Here is a 19095-nt window from a genome sequence, read left to right as displayed (position 1 = left end):
GCAGTGTGACATCGCTGTCTGAAAAGTCTCACTGTGATGTCAGTGTATTTGTAGAAGCAGGCCAAGCAAAGGGGTCAACAGGCAGGAAGACTGCAAAAGTCAGAAGAGGCCATATGCTGTGCATAAAAAATAACTACCATCCACAATTTAGTCAGCACATTATATCCCAGGCTTCCACAAAAATTTTCAGGCTGAGGTATATGACAGGTCTTTTGATTGAGCTGAGAGTTGGTAACTGGCCCAGGACTTAAATAAGGATATATTGTGCTCCTCGCACCAGATCTGGGCTAGTTCAAGCATACCGCTATTTCTTACAAAAAATATTTTTTTATTTAGAAAAACTATTTCCCCCCTGGTTGTCTGGAAATAACCTCGGAGACCAATGGGCGATGATGACAGATATAGGGAATGCATATCAAACACACCTGGGAACTGGGGAGACTGTAATTTTGGCAGAGATTAATAAAACACAAGACAAGCAGAACACATGGTCACCAGAGGGCTGGGGCAGAATCACGCTTCCATCACATTGAAATGCAATGGTTTTATATAGCCCTCAGCTGGAGGTATTCATTTGTCACTGCTCCTCGCTGAGCGCCGCACTCCGAGCCATGCACACGGGTCAGTGGGGAAGTTGCTCCTTCAACAGCAAAAAGATCATTTCCCTTTGTGGGAAACAGCAAGCCATATTTTGCTCATCAATACTGTTCAAGGGGTAGATTCCAAACCCTTTGATGTTGCGCAGATAACATTGACTTCAAAGATACAAGTCATTGCAGAGCCATAATTTCTAGCTGAACTCTTGCGGCCCATTGGTGGGGCACAAAATAGTTAGGTGCTTTCATTTCATTTCATATATTTCTGCACCATTCTTCAACCCTGAAGAGAATATTTGTTTGTCTCATGTAGGCCCTTCCCCTACTGGCACATACAGGAGTTCATCCTGAGATAGCCATCCTTTGATATAACTCTGGTGTTCTTTGGCCTAATCTGTGCAGAGTAAGCCACATAGAGCAGTCACTGGAACAATTTTAGTGCAGCCATCATTGTATATAATTACCAAAGATCCTAAGTTGGAAGGCACCCCAAGGGTCATCCAGTCCAAACCCCTGAAATGCAGGAATCACAACTAAAGAATCCCTGACAGGTGGTAATCCAGCCTCTGTTTAAAAACCTGGAAGAAGAATCCACCACTTTCTGAGGTAGCCCGTTCCACTGATGCACAGCTCTTGCCACTAGAACGTTTCCCCTAATATCTAGTTGCAATCTCATTTCTCGTCATTTGGATCCATTGGCAGGGGCGTTTCTAGCCCCTTGGCTGGCCCGCCCCTTGCCTCCATGCCGAGCTCCGCCGCTGGAAGGGGGGGACTATTTTCGGCACTGCCGGGGTGGAGCCGCAGGGGCGGCCAGCGAGGGGGCCCAGGGGGCGGGGCCACTGCCTGAAGTGTCACCCCCAGCAGGGTGCTGCCGGGGGCCCCCGCCCCCCTTGCTATGCCCCTGTCCATTGGTTCAGGTCTGGAGCAGCAGCAAACAAGATTGCTCCATCTTCCATGTGACAGTCCTTCAGATATTTGAAAGTGGATAGCCTATCACCTCTCAAGTCTTTTCCAAGCTAAATATACCCAACTCCCTCAATTGTTCCTCATAACGCTTGGCTTCCAGACCCTTGATCACCTTGGTTACACTCCTGTACACATATTCCGTCTTGTCAATCTTCTTCTTAAATTGTGGTACCCAGAACTGGACACAGTACTCCAGGTTTGGTCTGACCAAGACAGAATAGAATGGTACTATAGTGCTATTACTTCCCTTGATCTGACCACTATACTTCTGCGGATGCAGCCGAGAATTCCATTAGCTTTTTTTTTTTTTTTTTTTTTTTTTGCTGCTGCATCTCACTGTTGTCTCACATTAAACTTGTGGTCTACTAAGACCCTAAGATCCTAAGCCATTGTTGGGTTTATTATAAAATGTGTTTCCCTTTCCAAAAAGCATGGTGAACCAGGATACTAGATTTCCCATTTTGAGTGAACGATTTACCACAACAGGTATACTAACAGGTGCATCCAACTAATTCTCAATCAAAGTACCCCCCACTGAAATTAATGGGTCTGTATTGGCCATTAGTATGGTTGCTGTATGTCCAGAATTTCCTGGACACATCCAGAATACTGCTGTCTCTAGCAGCGTCCTGGCAGAAATTGATGAAATCTGGATGTATGGCAGCTCAGCAACTTTTCTGTCCAGATTTTCACTGTTTGAAATACGGCAGTCCTAGTTGGCTACAGCACTTCCACTGCAGGTGAGTGTTTCAGAAGAAGACCCCCTGCAAGTGATTGGGTCAGGCCTTGGACAAGAACAAGCTGTCCTTCCTCTGGGCAGCCCACTGCATAGCAAGGAAGGAAGGAAGTGATGGGGGCAGAAAGAGAGACAAAAGGAGCATTGAACAGTACCTCCACCAGCATAGAAATCAGGGCAGTCCCAGATACAAGATCCAGAAGGAATTCCAGATTCATACAACACAGAGCCTGCATGTGTTCCATGCCAGTTCCTGAGACATCATCACCACAGTATTGCAAACCTCCTGGACAAGTCATGTGGAAGATCCCACACACATGAACCAGCTTTAGATTCACTTCCTTTTTGAACTACCTTGCTTTATTGCATCTTCAATTCCCACCTGAGGTCAGCGCCTTTGCTTTCTTGAAGCGGTGACAATGGTACCACGGACACATTTCGGTCTTCACACGTGTTTGGCTGCGACCGTAAATGTTACACATGTGTTCATGGTGGCCTGCTGTGCTTATATGTTTCTTGTTTATGGAGTGGAGGGAGGGACAACCCCGGGCTGTGTAATCAGCCTGACAGCCGTTTCCACAAGGTCTGCAATGCCACAAAGCAAAAAATGTTGTTGACGCAGCAACTGCTAGAAAGGAAGTCGGTGGCAACGAGGGGCTGGAATGAAAAGATCTCTGGATCTGAGCTGCCTAATTGCAAAGGAAAGGATTTGTGACTGTTTGCAGTATTTAAAGCCTTTGTATTATATTCCTAGGGGCAGCTTAGAGACCAGTAGTGGTGGGTATTCTGCAGGACAATCAAATGAACAATTAACTCATCTCTGTCTCGCTCTTGTCTGTACATGGCTATGCCAGCATACCTTATTCAAAGGGGAGAAGAGAATGGAAAGTGGGGAAGAGTTAATACAGAGGGGCCAGGAATTTAGAAAATCCTCAGGGTATGTACTCTCTAATTAAATTCTGTGCTAATCACTCCAAATAGCAGGCTTGCTGCTTGCCATAGTTACAGGGAGGGATTTAGATATGGCTGCCTTTGACAGGCAAACAAAATTGTGATACAGACATCCTGAAGGTTTTTGAGCAGGATCATCTCTTTCGCAGAAGCATTTCTTTACCTGCCACAGCAGGATTGCACACTGGTTTGTTTTCTTACGCTGGGGTCCGGTTGGGCTGCAATGGGGTTTTAAAAGCACCTGTTTCCATGACCAGCTGACCTGGGATAAGGGGTAACTTCTGTCAGAAAGAAACGAAACAACGGATACTTCTGAAAACAGAGAAGAAAGCAATCCTAGTTTACAAAACAGTAATACCAGTGACAGCCTGGTGGAAAGATTAGCAAGCTGGGAGTTGCTTCCATTTGCCATGTGATTCATAGAAAAACTCAGCGTTGACTAGCAGATCAGGGATCAGTCCCCTCTTAGCCATGAAGCTCATTGGGGCCATCACTGCCTCTCAGCCTAATCTACTTCATGGGTTTGTTGTGGAGATTAAATTAGGAGGGGGAGAACCATGTATGTCACCTTGAGCTCTTTGGAGAAAGAGATGGGATACAGGTGAAAGAATACATATTTTTTTTACTGCCAGGGAATGGGAGAAATGGTTGTGGGATATTCCGGTGCTGAAATAACTTGGATGCCATATATATATATATTGAGAGAGAGAGAGAGAGAGAGAGAGAGAGATTTGATTTTTCACATTAACGTTTTACACTCACATATCCAACATACATCATAAAATCAAGATTCCAAAGAATCTCCTGGACTTCCTTCCTCCCCTTTGTGGATCCTATTGTTAGTCACAATAGATCCTATTGTTACATCTTTTATAATAATCCAAATATTTTACATCTCCATTATATCCAAAATTCACCATTAAACTAAAAGTGTTATTCCAATCCTACTAACGATTTTAACTGTCTACAATGATTTTTAAGATATGTTTTCCACATTCCTTATTAAAATTCTGGTCTTCCTGATTTCTGATTCTTCCAGTCATTTTTGCTATTTCGGGTTAATCCATCAACTTAATCTGCCATTATTCTCTGGTTGGGACTTTAGCTTCTTTCCATCTCTGGGCCAATAACAAGCACACAGCCGTGGTCGCATACATAAATAATACTTTCTGCTCCATTGGGATTTCGGCACCTAGAATTCTTTAAAGAAAGGCTTCTGGGTTTGTTTGTTTTTAAAGAAAAAGTTATTTTAAATGGGGTTTTTTCAATTCATTATATATCATTTCCCAAAATTCTTTTACAGTGGTACCTTGGGTTACAAACACCTCAGGTTACAAACAATTCGGGTTACAGACTCTGCTAACCTGGAAGTAGTACCTCAGGTTAAGAACTTTACCTCAGGATGAGAACAGAAATCGTGCGGCGGCAGCAGTGGGAGGCCCCATTAGCTAAAGTGGTACCTCAGGTTAAGAATGGTTTCAGGTTAAGAATTAAGTTCGTAACCAGAGGTACCACTGTACTAAGTAAAAGGTAGTAGTAGTAACTTGGCTGTCTTTTGGTACAGTGCCTCTTGGCTTGGGGCTTGGCGAAGGACACCTTCACCTGATTCTCCTCAGGCAGAAAGCATCTCGAGTCTTCTAACTTTAAGCTCCCTTGGATGTCCCCAAGATGTAGTGTTAGGAGGGAGAGAAAGTGTGTCTGTCCACTTTCCCCACACCACTCATAATTTTATACGAATTTAATAGTCTTATTTACCACACAACAACACTGCCTCTAGAGGCGAAATGATTTTATATTCTTAAAAATGTCAAGTACAAAATCAATTAATGGGGTGCCCAGTGTCTGTCTCCCTTCGGTGTGAGGAGAAACTGAGCTACTCTCTGTTGCTCCTTCAGCCCAAAAACTTTTCCTGATTTTTTAATGAGCAGTTGGTGGGGGGGGGGATGAAAAACTGGAACTGCCAACTTCCCTTAAGTTTATCTAAATGGGAGAAAGCAGAGCATGGTGAAAATGGTGTGTTTGGGAACTGGCAAAGCAGACAGGAAAAATCCGAAACCAGCATGATCAAGTATTCCAAAAGGACCGGAGCTAATTTATACAATATTTGAAAGAATATTATAAGCAATTAACATCACTAGTAGGGTTGTCTGAAGACTTGTAATGAGGAAATTTCTCCCTTTTCTTATTTATTTAAATTTTGAGGTATTTTGTAATGAGTGTAATCAGAATTGGAAAACGTATAAAATGAGATGATATAAAGGTTAATTTTGAAAGCCATGAGACAGGAGGGAAAGAAGTCGACAGGCTCTAGAGAGCGGGAGAGGTAAAGTGGAAAATAATGATGTGATTATATAGTGTTAAATGGAAATCTAATAAAAATAATATTTTTAAAAAAATAAATTATTAAAGGGGGGAGAGAAAATGGTGTTTGTTGTGGGAAGTGGAAGGTGAGACTTAGTCAAGGTTTGTTTCCCTCAGGCTTCACCAAGAATTAGGACAGGGGTGCCAAATGAACAGGAGTGCGCCAAATTTTAATTTTTCACTGTTTCCTCTTAAAGAGCACGGCACAGAGTTCCCTCCAAAAGAGAAATGTTCTCCTAAGGCAAAGGTGCTGCAAAATTGGGATCCATTTCTCCTCCTTTGCCAAAGCACTTGCCAAGAGAGATAGAGGGTTTCCCTGTGGGGAGGGAACCACACTTTGCACTACTTCCTTTAGAGTGATTGCAACGTCTTCATGACTCCCTCCCAATTTCCCTTTCAAAGAGATTTGGAGCATCATACTCTGCGTTGTGGTTCAGATCATCTCTTTCAAAGTGGTTCTCGACGCACTTGAATGGAAGCAATGTGCAGCGCAATGCCCACAGCTTGTTGCCTGAACAGATGAGGACAGTGCTTTCAATATCGAGGAACTCGCTGTGTTAGAAGGGGAACATTTTTGCTCCTGTTTTGTATGCTCCCCAAAACAATGTCAAAGTGGGTGGGGTGGGGGAAAGTAGTCCCCAATTTCTGTTCCGCCCTGAGAGCCTCCCTGCCCCTAGTAAGCACTGATGGCTCAGACATTAGCAGGAAGGATCCCCAGTTCAGATATGTGATATTTGAAATGCCAGATATTTGAAAAACTTGCATCTCTCTCATTTTAGAAATTATACTCTGGTGCAGGGAGCAGCTCACATCTCATTAGGCAGGCTCACCATCCACCTCTAGAATAGTTATTAAGGCCAATACCGCAATAATACTCTGCAACAAATGGGAGCTGCTTTGACCTGGGGAAGTATTCTGTATAAATCTTATTTTACAACATCACCACCTAGTGGTAATATATAGATATACAGCACAATTTCCAAAGCCTTCCACTTGCCGAGCTCATTAAACAGATTGCAGCCAGCAGAGTACAGGGTGCATGGCTTTAGTTTGAGCCACAAAGCAGACGGGCGCCGGCTCCCTGTAAAGCGAGCTGAGCGCCGCAACCCTAAAGGCAAATTGTCAGGGTTACCTTTACCTTTACAAACAATGGCAAAGAAATATGCATGGTTTGGAAATAAATGGATAGAGATAACTTTTCTAACTCTTTAATAATTTGGTAAAACTTAACATAAGTAACTTTCAGAATTTACTGCCTTAGGATGTGGCAATGGTGGCTGGCTTAGCTGGGTTTAGACCAGTTCTTAGAGGACAATAACTCCGCCAAGAGTAGGAATTCTTGATGAATTCACTTACTTTGAACTGCAATGAGAAATGACCTAAGCCACACCTCTCGGACAAATGTGCAGATTGCAGCATACCAATCCTTCTCAAAATTTACAGTTGTTTTGCGTATTTCAGAATGAAACACGTTTATAAATGTGTGCGTTGTAATAAAATATGTACCTAAACACATTTTTTGTGATAAAATATATAATAAAATATGTATTTAGATCTGCACGAAAACAGCAGTAGCTTTCTGCAGTAGGTGCCTTGTGCTACATTTCCAGCAGTAATCTCACCCCTTCCCTCCCGACAGAAATACAGATGTACACACAGTGGCGTCGCTTTTGAAGCTGTACCTCAGAGAGCTCCCAGAGCCAGTCATTCCGTACGCCAAATATGAAGACTTTCTCTCCTGCGCCAAACTACTCAGCAAGGAAGAGGAAACGGTGAGTTTGCGGTCTTGATTCCAGTGTGTTAAATTATCAGGTGCTTGGCAGTCTGACTGAGGGATTTTGAGTGGAGTGATTTAACTCCTGTTTTGTCCCCTTTGGTTTATGTTAGCTGTTTCTATGATATACCTTAGAAACTTGGGAATCTGCCTTATACCAGCTCAGACTATTTGTCCGTTTAGCTCAGTGTTGTCTCCTGACAGTGCCTCTCCAAAGGAGGAGATGCTAGAGATTAAACTTCGGACCTCATTCTTGCTCTACCACTTAGCTTTGGTCCCTCCCCATACACCTGAGAATGGGACAAAGGCCACATCCGTACTGTCCATTTAAAACACTATGATACCACTTTAAACAGTCATGGCTTCTCCCAAAGAATCCTGGGAGCTGTAGTTTTTGCTAAGGGTTTCGCTGAGAGTTGTAAGGAGATCCATACTCCACTCTCAGGGCTACAGAAGAACCAGACGTGCTCAGAAGCTGCTCCATCATGGGCCTTCTAACCATATCCAACCAGCACTTTCCTTTCACAATCAGAAATGGATGTTTGTAGGTAGCAGCTGTGAATTGCCTCAACACATGTCAGCAGCTGCAATCGCCCGTCACAATCTGTATGGATAGTTTTTTAAAGGAAAGCTGAGTGGGAAGCATTATGTTTCAGTCACTTTCTTTGGGGTTTCTAATGCTGCAGATCTCATCTTCACACAGGGGCTGAACGAACTAGTGAAGCAAGTGAAGAGTTTGCCACCTGTCAACTTCAACCTGCTAAAGTATATTTGCAGGTAAATATCCCGACAAGAATCTCAAAGCACCTATTGCCTTAGCACTCCCAAAGACATCATTAGACAGGACAGTTTTCTGTGAACTGCTCTTTAAGGAGTAACAACAGAACAGTTAAATTTTAACTTCTACTACATATTCTTTTTGTTGTTGCTGCTGCTGCTGTTATCATTATTGATTTATTAGCTGCCCTTTGCTGTAAGGTCCCAGAGCAAATGTTTAAAGCAGCTTAAAGTAAATTAAAATTACAACTAGAGTGGGCCCTAAAATATCTCTCTCTCAAAGGTCAGAGTAAAGAAGTATGAAAGCTGTATACATACAGTGAAAGCTGTATAATGAAGACACCAAATTCACCTCTGTGGGGAAAGAATATACTAATTTATTATTATTATTATTATTATTATTATTATTATTAATATGCCACCCATCTGACTGGGTTACCCCAGCTACTCTGGGTGGCTTCCAACAAATTAAAACACAGTAAGACATCAAACATTAAAATCTTCCCTAAACTAAGGTTACCAGATTTATTTCAATGAATCTGGGGACACTTTAATCATTGAGGGAGCTTCTCTCCTTTGCACATTTACGCATAATTGCTAATTGCATAAGTAGCATCTCACCTGGTTCGGCCCAACTATTTATGGTTGACTGAATCCTGATTCTGGACTCCCCTCCCCTCCCCCATGCTTTTTTTGGATGCATTAACAGATTCCTTGATGAAGTTCAGTCCTATTCTGGAGTCAACAAAATGAGTGTGCAAAACCTGGCTACTGTGTTTGGTCCCAACATCCTGCGTCCCAAAGTGGAGGATCCCTTGACCATCATGGAAGGTGAGTGAGAGAGCAAAACCCGCTGCAAAGGTTCAGTTAGCTGTTCTGAGGGTCCTGGCAAAAACATTGATGCAACAGTTTGGTAGGGCATGGGTTTAATTTAATAGTTATTTAATATAGTAAAAACGCTTTGGGGAACTTGGAAACAAAAAACAGCAGCGTGTGCAAAATATAAGAGGGCCAGATCTGATGTAACAGGGCTGTATTTATGCAAGACTAGTTGCTTGGAGCACAACAGTGGCATCCTATATTGGAAGCATCCGTCAAGTAAAATACAAGAACCAAGTGCAATAAAAAGAAGAGCCAGTGACCCATCTTAGTCCAGCATCCTGTTCTCACAGCGGCCAACCAGGATATTAGTTTAGCTATGATTTGGGACCAGTGTATGGACACAAAACATAGCAGCAAAGTCATTTATTTGTTTGAGTATTTGCTTTGCACTGGGAAACCATGTAAACGTTTCTACGTGCAAATATCATAACTCAAAATATTTACAAAAATATATAGTAATTATACTGGTGGCCTTTAGGAAAGGGCCCTTGGCAGAGCTGTGCTTCTTTACTGTCTGTATTTCAACAGATTTGCTTTTTTATATATGGTTTTAATTCTATTGAAATTTAATTACTTTGAAACTTAGGTTTCATGTTTTCAGCTCTTTTTTTGCAATTTGCCTGTTTGAATTTGTGTAAGCTGCTTTGAGTTCCAGTCTGAGAAGGCGGCAGGATATAAATATAGCTGGGAAATGCAGCAGTGGACTACATGAACTTCTGATCTTTCCAAGGAAGCTGCCTTCTACTGAGTTGGATGATATATGCATCTTGCTTCAGATTGTCTTCGCTGACTGGCTGCAGCTCTCCAGATTTTCAGACAGGAATCATTCTCAACCCAGCCTGCAAATCCCTGAAATTTAACTTAGAATAATGTGCTGTAAAACTGAGCTATAAACCTTAACCCTGATTCAGCGAAGGAGACCTTTAAGTTCCTAACAAGACATTAATGCCCAGCTGCAAAAAAAAACCCAGATACAGTATCAGGTTCTTACCTTCTTCCCCTTCCTCTTACACCCCTCTCATCAACAGATGATTTATTTTTCTAATTAGAGAGTGGAGGGAGAACAGCCTGCAAATGAAAGTGCTCCCTTGATTGCAGATGTTCATATTTCAGCTGCAATAATAATTTGTGCTCCCCCCATAACTCATTAAATATGAGACGTGAGATCACTGTTTGTGTAACTCATTTAGAAGGGTGCAAGAAACATCCATGCATGCTTTTGTTCCATAGCCCTGTGATGAGCATTGGGGGTGGGGGGCAGGAATCATCCTGATCAGAAGAAAAAAAAATCCCAATCTCTGGAGCTGCAATCCTATGCACACTTACTAGGTTGCAAGTATCTCTGAACTCGGTAGGGATCATGTCTGTGTAGGCATGTAAATCTGCATCGGGCTTTAGCTTTGACAGGCGTTTGGTGTATTCTGAGAATTTTTTTTTGGTTGGTTGCTTTTTGAAAAGGGATGAAACGTTTGCTTTGCCTGACAAGGAAATATTCCCATCACTCTGAATGACTTCATTTGCCCTCAGTGACATCAGCAAGCAGCCAAGTCTGATTGGCTGCAAAGTGTCATGGTGTCATCTTCACTCCCAATTATTGCTCAAAAGCACATCAAAGAATTATGCCTGGAAATGTGATTATAGCCTCCCAAAAAACACACCATTTCAGGAAGGATCAGGTCAGAGGAAGGTGCCTCTTCTTGCCATGATATGCCTAGCTTCCAAAGACATGCTCCAGAAATTACCAAGGAAGTTATGCTGCATGTGCGCTATGGCCTTCTACAGAAGGAAACATGGTCATTCATTACAATGCATTTCAAAACGATCCCCCCTTATCTGGCTTAAGGGAGCGTGCTTTGATTTATAACATAAGCAGAATCATACTCGGCACTGAAGAACTGTGCGATGCACTCTGGCGGCTGCACCCAGTCTCATTTTGGAGCGCTTAATGACATTTATATTAAATTGATTTAACATCCCTTCTCATTATGATGTGCTGCTCCAGTCGGCACAACTAAATACAGTATTGCAGAAATTGGGGGGGGGGGAGGCTCACTGCTATGGGTTTCTGAATCCAACCAGTTACATGCTTTTCAAACCTGGAGTAAAACTGAAGTGAACTTCATACATTGTAATGAGATCATTCATCTTCTGACTCTATTTCTTTCCACCATGATTGTTGTTGTTGTTGTTGTTTGTTGTGTTCCTGAAGCCGCTGGCTATTATGCTTAGATACAGTGGTAAGTAGCTCAGTGGTTAAGAACTTAATTCATTCCGGAGGTCTGTTCTTAACCTGAAACTGTTCTTAACCTGAGGTACCACTTTAGCTAATGGGGCCTCCCGCTGCCACTGCACCGCCAGAGCACGATTTCTGTTCTTATCCTGAAGCAAAGTTCTTAACCTGAAGCGTATGTAACCTGAGGTACCACTGTATTTGTCTTGCTCTGACATGACAAACTCAACCTTATCGGTATTCTGGAAATCACAGAAGAGTCACGTATCCAAACTGGCATGGGGGAAGAGCGGGGATCGAGAGGGCCCTGTTTGATGGGCCACCTACAGTTGTGTGATTGGTTCATGGCAGCTGCTGATGTGATTGGGAAGAGGAGCCAACCTGTATGGAGTTCAGCACATATGTAAAATTTGGTGCAGGGTTGTTGGAAAACATGGGTGATGCCCCATTGCTCTTCTAGTGCAATTGGAGCTACAAGAATGGAACTATCCTGAGCTTGGAAGAGAAAGATCCCTTTATATAGGCTAGAAAATCTACAGGCTAATATAAAAGCCAAAGTGTTGCAGGAGGGCTTCTTTCTTTGTTTTTTAAAAATATATGTATAACCTTCTTACAACACCTAACATAGCAAACAATAAATGTCAATATACAATTTAAAAAGTTTTGTAAGTGCAGATATAATCATAAGAAATACAGGAGAAAATACAGTTTTCTAATAAGTTATGTGACACTTTGTCAACTTGGACACCCTCCTCTGCACACATTCCAACTTCTTAAACTGGTGACCAGAATTGGACACAGCACTCCTTGCTGAGATCATCCCATCTTTTGCAGGATGGCAACTACAAAGATGGGGAGGAAGCAAGACATTGGCCCAAACCTGCAAAATGAGTGCAATGCAGCAGTCTGTTTCCATCGATTAAGAGAGAGAAACAAATGAGTGACAAAAACTGGAAGGTGTCCGCTTTCAGTTTTCACTAGGAAATTGATCATGTAGATACCAAGTCTTACAACAGATAGGCTTTGATAGAAGCCTTCTTCTTCAATAGTTACATGCCATTTAAATGTCGGTTGTGTTTATGTGGTCTTCTTATAGGTACTGTTGTTGTCCAGCAGCTGATGTCCATGATGATAAGTGAGCACGAGCTGCTGTTTCCCAAGGATGGGGATGTCCAAAGCGGGCAGGAGGTGAGCAATAACAACAACGAGGTCCAAAAGAAAGTCATCGGTCAGCTCCAGAACAAAGAAAACAACAACACCAAGGAGTCCTCACCACTGAGACACTGTTCTTGGGATAAACCAGAGTCTCCCCAAAGAACCATTGTGGAGAATGGCTCTCCTACAGCTCAGCCTGGGAGCAAGTCAAATAGCCCAAGGAACAGCATTCACAAACTGGACATCACCAGAAGCCCACCCCTTATGGTGAAAAAAAACCCAGCGTTCAATAAAGGCAGTGGCATCGTCACCAATGGATCCTTCAGCAGCTCTGTGGAGGGTCAAGAGAAGACATCGCCAGCCTTGCCCAATGGTACCTTGCAGAGCAGAAGAACATCTTCCCTGAAAGGGCCAGTCACCAAAATGGGCACCCACAGCGTGCAGAACGGAGGGGTGCGAATGGGCATCTCCAGCACAGATGCCCACAGCAACTCTCTGAACAGCCGGAACCAGGGCTGGATGTCCAATGGGTATGTGACACTGCGGGACAACAAGCAGAAGGAGCCCACAGGGGACTCTGGCCAGCACAACAGACTCTCTACTTATGACAACGTGCACCAGCAGTTCTCCATACTGAATGCCGAAGACAAGCAGAGCGTCGACAGTGCAACTTGGTCCACTTCCTCTTGCGAAATTTCCCTCCCCGAACATTCCAACTCCTGCCGCTCCTCGACCACCACTTGCCCCGAGCAAGACTTTTACGGGGCCAATTTTGAAGACCCCGTCCTCCTGGATGAGCCCCAACACGAAGACCTCTCCAACCAAGGAGATTATGAGAACAAAGGCGACCGCAGAAGCGTCGGGGGGCGCAGCAGCCGAGCGACGAGCAGCAGCGACAACAGCGAAACGTTTGTTGTCAACAACACGGGCAACCACAGTGCTTTGCATAGCCTCGTGTCGAGCTTAAAACAGGAAATGGCGAAACAGAAGCTGGAGTATGAAACAAGGATAAGAAGGTAAGCTGCCAGGGTCAGAGCTCCCGTTCTTTACAGTGCAGTCCTATGCATGCCTTCCCAGCAGTAAGCCCCATTGAGTTCAATGGGACTTTCCCCCAGGTAATAAGTGCACATAGAGGATTGTAGCCTAAAGCACTTATGTGCCAGTGCAATGAGGGCTGCATTATTCATCGGCTTAAATCCAGCTAACCCAGTTCAAGAAGTATTCAGGTTGGGCAGTTCATGCTCCCCTCCAGATGGGGAAAAGCCATACATTATTTCCTAGTCAGGTGAGCTAAGATCATTACACTGGGGCCCTTCAGTCAGATCCCAAGGAAAAATCATTTAAATTATATATGCTCTGACATGAAGTGTTGCATTAACAATGAGCAAGAAAAAAGGTCAGGAGACGTCTTAGCACTCGGCTTAATTTATCTCATAGGGGATTATATATGGCTCGCATCTTCCCGTCAGCACTAAGCGATCAAAAAGTCCAGCTGTAAATGCTAACGAGTATCACAAAATTTATTTCGCTGCATGCCAGGGGACACTCGAAAAGGAAAATGTGTTTCTCAGCGGCTGCAAGTGCAAAAGTTCTCTGCTGTTTTTAAGATTCATAGCATAGATTTTAATGAGCTCAAGAGGCTTTGATTCCATTATTTTAAAAAATTGCAAATGAGCCTTAGAAATGGCTTCAACCTTTCAGAGCCCTAGGCCAGTTAAGTGCTAGACCGAGCCTAGTAAAGGCTTAAAAAATATTTTTTTTATTATTCTTTTGCTCTGAAGAGTTTCAGTCTTGAAAGTCTGAGATTTTCAAACCATCAGCCTTTGCAATATCAGCAAAGGGAAGGGCCTAAAAATTCTGGGCACCATAATTATAATAAAAAACCGATAGACAAGAGTTTCCTGACATCTCGCAATTGGTAACACTGGTTTTCTATTAAGCGTAAGAACATATGAAGAGCCCTGCAGGATCAGGCCCAAGGCCCCTCTGGTTCTGCACTCTGTTCTCACAGTGGCCAGCCAGGTGGGAAGCCCTCAAGCTTCAGCACTCTCCGCATCTGCAACTCTCAGCAACCTGGTGCTCAGAGGCGTAAGACCTGCAGCAGTGGAAGTAGAATGTAGTGTGGGCAGACTTTTCTTTCATGAATATTGTCATGTGAAATCCTCTCCCCAAGTAGTCAAGACCAGCCAGACCAAGAGGGGCGGAGGAGGCAAGAAGTGCAAGAAAGGTGGGGAACTGAGTCAGTGACAAGAGATAGATGATGATGATAATCATGATGACAATAATAATTTATTACTTATACCCCGCCCATCTGGCTGGGCCTCCCCAGCCACTCTGGGCGGCTTCCAACAAAACATTTAAATACAATAATTCATCAGATATTAAAAGGTTCCCTAAACAGGACTGCCTTCAGATGTCTTCTAAAAGTTGACATCTGGTGGGAGGGCATTCCACAGGGTGGGCACCACTGCCAAGAAGGCCCTCTGCCTGGTTCCCTGTAACCACTTCTCGCAGTGAGCGAACCACCAGAAGGCCCTCAGAGGAGGACCTCAGTGTCCGAGCAGAATGATGGGGGTTGGAGACGCTCCTTCAGGTATACTGGGCCGAGGTCATCTAGAGCTTCAAAACTCAGCACCAACACTTTCAATTGTGCTCAGAAATGTACTAGGAGCCGATGTAGGTCTTTCAGGACTGGTGTTAAATGCTCTTGGCAGCCACTCCTAGTCACCAGTCTAGCTGCCGCATTCTGGATTAGCTGTAGTTTCCGGGTCACTTTCAAAGGTAGCCCCACATAGATCCCTCCCTAAGCTAGCATTTCCCCATCAGATGTGAACAAAGTCTTTAGGCAGCTGCCATCACCACCTGCCTGGGACTTGGGGGCTCCCAGTTCAGTGAGAACCCCCCTCCAGCATCAACCTCCCCAACTTGCCCTGAGGGGCAGGTGCTCCTGAGCTCCGTGCAGTGTTTGGCATGAATTTGCCTATAGAGGCAGCCTTCCCCCCCCCCCCAAGGAGGCAAACCTGGCGGGTGAGCTCGGTCAGCCATCATGTCATAGAAGTGCCTTCAAGATCCAATCCGGTTGTGGTGTGGACGCTGCCTCCTCACCTTGTCTGCTCTGGACAACAATGTTTAAGCTACGGATCCAGCTGGTACTCCTGTCTGAATCACGGAGGAGTGTGCATGTATTCCTCACATCCACCTGAGTGATATATGAGGCAGTTGTTCTGTAAGGAGATCTGAGCGTGTGGTACCCTAATTTGCAAAATTCTTCCCCCTTGGGGGGAAAAAATGGGAACGGAGAGATCGTACATATTGGGTCTCTGAGAGTGAAAACTGAACCTTTAGGCAGTCAGATTCTGAATGAGAAGCAGTGAAGAGGACAAATTGGTGGTGGGGAAAGGCTTTCCAGGATGCACGCCAGCCAGACTTTTGTTCCAAGGGTTTAACCTCAAAATAACATCTTGCCCACTTCCTTGTCCGTCCCAATCTGTTATATTTTATTAGATTCCAGAAATTTACTAACTATGCATGTCTATTTGAATACCCCTGAAGAACTATATCCCAGGTCCCCTGTGAGCCTAACTATAAATAGCCTTGGTGTTTTATTTCTGGCACTTCTCTCACTGCGAGAAGTGAGGTTACAGGGAACCAGGCAGAGGGCCTTCTCGGTAGTGGCACCCACCCTGTGGAACGCCCTCTCACCAGATGTCAAGGAAATAAACAACTATCTGACTTTTGGATAACATCTGAAGGCAGCCCTGATTAGGGAAGTTTTTTAATGTTTGATGCTTTATCGTATTTTTTATATTCTGTTGGGAGCCACCCAGAGTGGCTTGGGAAACCCAGCCAGATGGGTGGGGTATAAATAATTTTTAAAGTATTTATTATTATTATTATTATTATTATTATTATTATTAAGCTTCTACACATGCAATGTGCAAGGTACTTCATCCTTTGACTCAAGCAGCAAAAATTCCCTGCCTGTGCAATTCTTCCTCCCCTCCAAGTACCTTGAGGAAGGAAGGGAGCTGAAAGAGATTAGTGAAGCAGCCAGTAAAAAAAAGTACCATTCCTCTCCTCTCCTCTGTTCTAAATAATCCCATCCTGAAATGGTTTTTTTTATATTATTGTAACTTTTTGTTTACCTCCCATCCCCACAATGGCTCGCATACAGTTCCAAAGCAGGCGTGCTTAGCTTCAAGAGTACAACTGTATATCATGTGCCCCTAGAACATTCTCTGGGCCTTTTCACATGTAGGTTGTCAACTGGCTTATTAGATCCATCCTTGGAGAAGGGTGTTGTCAGGCTTTGGAGAATCTGCTTCCTCCCCCATAGCAATAAACAAAGATCAAACGAAAGAAGTGTCTTACCAGTTAGAAACTTTAATAATCACAGTGAGAGAACAAAGAACATGTCTCCTAGAAATGGCGGTGCTCCCAATTAAGGATCACACACCCCTCCATCCCTTTTAATCTACATCACTCCTACATCTTGTAATCTGAGTTTGTATCCTTTGCACTTTCTGTTCTGAGACTTTCTGAGCTCTCCGTGTCTATGGAGAAGGGGAGTGAATGCTGTCCAACGACTGTGAATCTGTTAACCCTCTCTCTTCTAGTGTTTCTTCTCCTAGCTGTTCCCCAACCAGTATTTCCCAGCTTCTGCCTTCTGAACTATGCCCCTCTGCAAACCACTGTTCCAAATCTATACTGTCCTCCTGCTCCTGGGAGGGGGAGGCTCCCACCATTCCTCCTTAGTGCTGCCCTCCTCAGCACAGTCCCCGACAGGTGTCTCCAGTTCTGTTTGTTTTTCTCTAACCCATAACACCACAACTTTGCCACATGTCTTTGTGTATGCTGAGTTCAGTGGGGCTTACATCTATGTAACTGGCACCCTGTGTTAACTAGAATTCTAGAATTGTAGAGTTGGATGGGGCCACAAGGGGTCATCTATTGCAGTCCAACCCCCCCCCACACACACACACACAATGCATGGGGCTCAAACCCACAACCTTGAGATTAAGAGTCTCATGCTCTACCGACTGTTACCGAACTATCCTTCTTTCGGTGCCCATGAGCATTGAGTTGTACCAAAGTATACTAAGCCCTTTTGTCTTCTTTTGTTCCTCCAGTCTTGAACAAAGGAATCTCTCCCTGGAGACAGAAATGCTTGGCTTGCATGATGAACTGGAACAGGAGAAGAAAAAGTTCACCATGGTGGAGATTAAAATGCGCAATGCTGAGCGGGCCAAAGAAGATGCAGAGAAGAGGAACGACATGCTGCAGAAGGAGATGGAGCAGTTCTTCTCGACATTTGGGGAGCTGACAGTCGAGACACGTCGGCCAGAAAGAGGGAACACCATATGGATCCAGTGAGCGCTGCTGCTGCTGCTGACCAAGACTGTGGGATTCTGGGAAGAGGGTTGTTGGGATATTATATTGTAACAGGTGACTGGTCACCTGACTGAGGCTAGCACTCAACGTAACGTCGACCCTCAGAAGAAGACGCCATGCCTATGTCCACCAACCACATCTGCCATGTGTACTTTTTAATTGAGAAATCATATTCTTTGAATGCATCGTAATGCAACCGTTAAGTGTTACAACTGGATTTGTGTATATAGATTTTAAATAGGTCATCCGAGGGAAGGGGGGATAGTAAGAGACAAGAAGAAATATTTTAATGCAAGTCTTATATTTAAACTGGCAAACGGAACCTTCATTGCAATTAAGCTTTATATTGAGGCTTTTTTCCCCTTGCACTTAATTAACATAATAAGCTATTTTTGGCATTGTGTCACCATCAGCTTATTTTGTATATTACTTTTTTTTTCCTTTGGTTGCCCCTCTCGCTGGGGAATTAAGATACACATCTATCTATATATATAGATATCTATATATATAATGTTAGCTATTAAACAAAACAAAAAGGATATTGTGTGACTGTGCTGTTTGTGCCAATGGATTTGCCCATGACCAAAAAAGAGAGGTGTAAATAATTTTATAAAAATATAACATGAGCATCTAATAAGTTGGAACTCTTTTCTTTCTTTCTTTCTTTTGGGGATCTATCAGTTAGAAAACACAATCCAGTATTTCCTGTACATGTGCGGTGCTGCAATTAGCCCTCCCTTGAAGACAGTGTGTCCTATTCTGGATCAAACTGCACATTATATCCAACATGTAATTTTGGAATGCATTCTTGTTTTTCAAAAAGCAGCCACTGGGGGAGGGGTGGACAGTCAGGATCAGGCCTGCAGCACTTGTTACCATCCTTCCTCCGGTATATGCCAATTGCTGTGTCCCTCCAGTGTCATATAGCAGCTTCAAGGGATATTTGGGGTGGACCACAATGTCTTTGGGTGATAGTGGAGTTATAGAGTTAACTTCTCCATACACCATTGTCCCAGTCCTGGTTGCTTTCTTCCCCAAGGCTGCTATTTAAAGAAGATCTAAACTATATTTGGCCCCTGGGAGAGCAATCATTGATGGGGTTTTAGCAGAAGGGGGCGCAGACAGAAAGCAGATGTCAGAAGAGGATGCAGTGGGCGACAAGGTTGTCCCTGTACTTAGGAGAACCATTATGTTATTGTCATTGTTCTTTATATTATGATTATTTGGCTGTTGCAAAATAGGTTGGGTCAAACATACTCGTGAAATTCTCTTTCCC

At 43.7% G+C, this 19095-nt stretch overlaps 1 protein-coding gene across 5 annotated transcripts in view; it reads left to right on the top strand.

Moving 5' to 3' along the window:
• ARHGAP24 (Rho GTPase activating protein 24) overlaps positions 1-18409 on the top strand; it is a 314093-nt gene extending 295684 nt beyond the window's left edge. For all 5 annotated transcript variants that reach the window (XM_033160681.1, XM_033160676.1, XM_033160679.1 and 2 more), the window contains 5 exons: positions 7250-7382; positions 8088-8161; positions 8871-8992; positions 12370-13444; positions 17558-18409. In XM_033160681.1, the coding sequence (XP_033016572.1) occupies positions 7250-7382; positions 8088-8161; positions 8871-8992; positions 12370-13444; positions 17558-17801 (1648 nt within the window). In that variant the 3' untranslated portion in view covers positions 17802-18409. The remainder of the gene's footprint in view (positions 1-7249; positions 7383-8087; positions 8162-8870; positions 8993-12369; positions 13445-17557) is intronic.
• The last annotated feature ends 686 nt before the right edge of the window (positions 18410-19095 follow it).

This window comes from Lacerta agilis, chromosome 9, assembly GCF_009819535.1.
Source record: "Lacerta agilis isolate rLacAgi1 chromosome 9, rLacAgi1.pri, whole genome shotgun sequence".
In the NCBI taxonomy this organism is placed as follows: domain Eukaryota; kingdom Metazoa; phylum Chordata; class Lepidosauria; order Squamata; family Lacertidae; genus Lacerta; species Lacerta agilis.
Note: the sequence above shows the minus strand (reverse complement) of the source record. Positions and strands in the feature narration are given on the sequence as shown.